Raw genomic sequence first — 4,994 nt, 5'->3', positions numbered from 1 at the left:
CTAGTATTATAAAGTAGTTAGCTTCGTAGAAAAGTCGTTATAGTTCTTCGATTAATAATAGTAGGTACCGATTTTTAATCGTTATTTCGTTAAGCATTCGGTAGTCGATATAAAGTCGTAGTTTTCCGTTCTTTTTTAATATAAACAAGATTAGGCTTCCTACTAGTAATATTAATTCTCTAATATAGCCTTTCTCAAGGTTTTCGTTAAGGTATTTATTAAAGGCTTTTATTTTTATTAAGTTAAGTTTATAAATTTTATTAAACTTAGGTTCCTTCCCCTCCTTAATAAGGATTTCGTAATCGAAATTCGTATATTTAGATAGTCTAGTTTCTAGTTTGGCTATAAAAAGTTTTTTATAGACTTTATATTCTTTTAGGATAGATAGAAATAGATCGTCTTTTTATTCGAGATCTATTTACTTTAATAGTTATAATACGGCTTTTTTCGCTTTAAGGTAGTAGATATATCGTTTTACTATTTTTTAGTAAGTAGATCTATTTAAAGCCTAGGTTTTATAAGGCTGCTTAGGGACTAGATCGTCGTTATCTTAATAAAGTTAGCTTATTCTCTAATCTATCCGTAGGTTATTTTTTTCTAGCTATAGTATTCTTAATATAATATCGTATATACCGAGTTTAGTAATATCGAATTAGAGTTATTCGTTTCGATCTAGGTAACTTATCTCGAAGGGCGTAGTCTTGTTTTTAATAGTTCCTCCTTCGTACTAGACTTATTCTCCTTCTATATTGCTAAGCTAGTATATATATTCCTTCTTCTACTATAGTAGTTATAGTCGGTTTACTACTTAGGGTAATATAAAATTTATTTCGGCTTTGCTATCGATAAGCGCGATGGTTATTATATTATTAATAGTAACTACGAGTTATAAGTATACTTTCTAGTCTAGGGATGCTAGATAGATAGACCTTATCGTTATTACCTATCTCGGTCTTTTATTAGTAGGTAAGTCTAGTTTTTTAACTACTTTAGTTATCTTAGGTAGGTAATATGCTTCCCTTCTCGTCGTGCCTTCGTAAGGCGGTTTTCCTAGAATCGAGGCCTCGGGGAGCTTAATCCTTCTTATAAGAGTCTATAGGCTTTTGCCTTTTAGGTTATATAGATAAGGCATTCGTCTATTCGATATTCTTCCTACTTTATATTTTTATTATAGGCATACCTTATAAGGTATTATCGGCTAGGGGTAAACATAGCGATATTGCTATTAAACTTCCTAAGTTCCTACCTTATAAGAGTATAGGCGGTATAAACGTTTTATAAGGAGGTATTATTATATTTCCTAGGTTAGAAGTAGTATTTATATTTTTCTCTTATATATATCTCGTAATAGTCGAAGAAATACTAGGCTTAAAAGAAGTAGCGATAGCTTAAGTCTATAATTCTAAGGTAAGGGTAATCTTCGATCCTAAGTTATAAGGTATAATACGTCCTAGGTCTTATATTTAGCATGCTATAAAGTTTGATAAATTACTTATTATTATGCTAATTTACTTACTTATATATAATACGTTCGGAGGTATTATCCTTCTTAGGTTCTTCTTTAAAGCTAGTATCGTCTATACTAAGGGTAAGCCTATAGGCAATCTCCGTCTAAGTATATTAGTAAGTAACGTTATAAGGTTTATCTAAGTCGTAAGGTAAATCTTCTCCTTCTCTAAACGTCTAGTTATTAGTAAGACTAAGGATTTATTATTTAGTTAGGGGGTCGTACTAATATTTAGGTTCCTTATCTAAATCTTCTTCGTTCTTAAATTCCTTAATTCGATTTATTTCGCGTTAAACTTATGCTTTAAAGTCTTTAATCTTTTATTAGGTTTCTTTATTATAACCTATAGGATTATTATAAGTAGCTTGCCTTAAGGTAATACGTAAGGCTAACAAGCCTATAGGTTTAAGTTATTATACTTATAGCCTCTTATTAAGTTATTCGGTAGTTTTTCTAATTATCTTACTATTAGCCTAGGAGGCTATTATAAGGGTTTTGCTAGTAGGCTAGTATCTTATTATTTCTTTATTACTAAGGTATATAAAGTATTTATCGTCGTAGCATCTTGTCTACGATAGGGATATATAAGGTATCTTAGTTACTATACTAGCTTGCTTAGTTTGCTTAGGTACTAGCTTCTAGTTAAGCTTCTTAGGTTGTCTATAGTCTCTAGTAATATATTCTATTTTTTCGTAATTATAATACTTAAGGTTCTAAGGTTTCTTATCGTTACTCTTAGTAATAATACTAAGGTTTATAAGTCTACTATATTATCTATAGGAAGTATTTTATTAAGTATTATTCTAGTTATTATAAGGTTTGTTATCGTTCCGCTAGTTGTTAAACTTATGCTAAGGCTGCTATTAATACTTACGTCCTAAGTTCGGGTTTTGTTTTTTCTCTCCTCGTTCCTTTCGTTATTCGTAAAGGCGGTTGTCGATCTTAATAGTATATTCGACGTAAGCAAGGAAACTAGGGGGTATCTCTAACTTAGCTATTTCGTCCTTAACGTTATCTTTAAGTCTTTAGTAGAAGGCGAAGACCTTACTTTCGTCGGTTATATAAAGTCTTATAGCTAATCGTCTAAACTCGGTAGCGTAAAGCATAGCTAACTTAGTTTATTATAGGTATAATAAGTCTTGCTTAGCTTGCTTTCGCTTATCAAGGTCGAGGAAGAAGGATTCTAAGGCTTTAACATAGCTTACGAAGCTAAAGAAGATACTTTTTACCTTTTCGCTATATTTTTTAACTAGGTTATTAAGCTATTCTTATTATAAAGGCTCGAACTAGGCGAAAGCTCTTCCTTATAGGAAAGTAGCTACGTATACTATATATTCGGTATCGTTTTAGAAAGTATTAATATAGAAGGCTTAGTAGGTCTATACCTAAACTAAGTATCTTTTAAGTTATTTTAAGGTCTTATCGAAGGTAGAAAGGGTATTAAGCTTAAGGCGTTCGCGTCCTTCGACTAAGGCGGAAATTACGTTAGTAGTAGTTCGAAGGGTATTAACTTCCTTTTTAAGTTCCTAAGTCTTGCATACTTACTCCTAAAGTTCCTTGAAAATAGTAGCGTTTTAGTTAAATATGTCGTATATCTCCTTAAAGTCCTTAGTAGTTTTGTCAAGCTATCGTTTAAGTTCTTCGGTATCGTCCTCGCTATCTAAGTCGTCCTTTATTTTCTAATCCTCGACTTCCCAGGCTAGGCTTTAAAGAGCTTTTCCTCTAGAGGTAGATAAGGATCCGGGGGTAGGAGACTTAACAAAAGCGCGGGAAGATATTTTATATTATTTAGTAAGTATTAATAGTTAACTTACTAAATAAGAGTAATTAAAGTATTATAGTTAGCTATCCGATAGTAAGGTCTGCTAATAAAAGCTAGGGATTAATATTAGTAAATAGTATTATCGTATTATAAATCTAGTTCGTAGGTTATAAGCTATATCGTAGATCGGTAGTTAGAAGCTAAGGTAATTAGTCTTAGACTTAATAAGTTATTTATAGTAAAGGTAAGCTAAAAGTATCTTAAAGATAAATATAAAGTTAATTACTAAAAAGCTATAGAAGTCTAACTATAAGTCGAGCTTAGGTTATACTATATATAAGTCTAAATAATACTTTTTATTTATTTTACTATTCCTAATCCTGACGGGGTCTGTTCTTTGTTTATACAGATCTCGTATATGCTAAGGACAGACTCCGTATTCTTAGCATACAGATCTAATCTCTTATCTTATCGTTACGTAACTTATACTATAGTTCTTCTGTTTCCGAGTAAATCCTTGTTATTCTTATGATTCTGTAGTATAAATGTCTTGTTACAGCCGCCCGACGTCTAAGTAGGTCGTTTAGCTGTTATCCTTGTTTACGGGTCGTAACAATTATATACTATAGAAATAAAAGACTATCTATTAAATTATATAGTATAAACTTTTAGTATAAGAGTTTTAACTAGTAAATTTAGTATAAGACTAACCTTACTAATTTTAACGTTATATACTTATTTTTTATATATTCCTAGATTTATATATCTTATTTTGTTTATAATTTTATAAAAAATGATATAAGTAATTAAACCTTTTGTTACATATTATAATATATAAAACCAAATATAAGAGAATATTATAAGTATATAACGAAGTAAGAAAGCTAATAAACTTAGAATATAGTATTTTTAATAATAATATAAGTATAAATAGAAAGCTATATCTAGTAAACTACTTTTACTAATAAATACTTATAAAATACAAGTATTTCTTAATATTTTAAAAAGTATACTAGCTTAATATCTATTTTTATAGAAAGAAAACTTAAACCTAGCTTAAAATAGTTATTAGTAATATAATAAGAAAGTAGAAAGTATATCTTTATTATAAAGCTTATATAAAAGCTTTAATACTTAGATATTATAAAGATAATTAACTTTATAAGCTTAAAGTTATTATATATTTAAGTTTACCTTAAATAAACTATTTATTTTCTTATATAATATTAATAACTTATTATATAGCTATATTATATAGTAAGTATAATACTTATCTTTACTATCTATTAAGCTTTAAAAAAAATACTCTACTAAGTTTTATTAGTAGAATACGCTTTTTTATTAGATTTTTATTTATTTTATAATGCTATATACTTATAAAATTAAATACCTTATTATTATTTTATACTAACTTAGTATTATTATAATTTAAATATTAAGATTAATATAGAGTATTAAAACAATAGTTACTTATTATAAAAGTATATAAGATATATATATATATATATATCTATTAGGAGTAAATATAAGAAAGTAGTAAATATAAGTAAACTTAAGAAAAGTATTGTTTTTAACTTATAGTTAAGAATATAATATATTATTATAATAGTAATAGAGGCTATATAAACCTATGTTTAAAGATTATATAAAGAATAATAATAGATATAGTTCTAAGGATAACTAATTAACTTTATTAGGATACTTAAGAAGAAAGATACTTAAGAA

General features: G+C 27.8%; 1 protein-coding gene across 1 annotated transcript; it reads right to left on the bottom strand.

Annotated features, from left to right (window-relative positions):
• Positions 1 to 2,424: 2,424 nt before the first annotated feature.
• Positions 2,425 to 2,613, bottom strand: CTRU02_215700 (reverse transcriptase domain protein; the record flags this gene model as incomplete). The annotated part of the gene is made up of 2 exons (XM_070206537.1): positions 2,425 to 2,522; positions 2,556 to 2,613. 2 exons carry the CDS (start codon positions 2,611 to 2,613, stop codon positions 2,425 to 2,427), a joined length of 156 nt encoding a protein of 51 aa, XP_070059779.1.
• Positions 2,614 to 4,994: the final 2,381 nt, after the last annotated feature.

Source organism: Colletotrichum truncatum (genome assembly GCF_014235925.2).
Source record: "Colletotrichum truncatum strain CMES1059 chromosome Unknown Contig_0018, whole genome shotgun sequence".
In the NCBI taxonomy this organism is placed as follows: Eukaryota; Fungi; Ascomycota; class Sordariomycetes; order Glomerellales; family Glomerellaceae; genus Colletotrichum; species Colletotrichum truncatum.
Note: the sequence above shows the minus strand (reverse complement) of the source record. Positions and strands in the feature narration are given on the sequence as shown.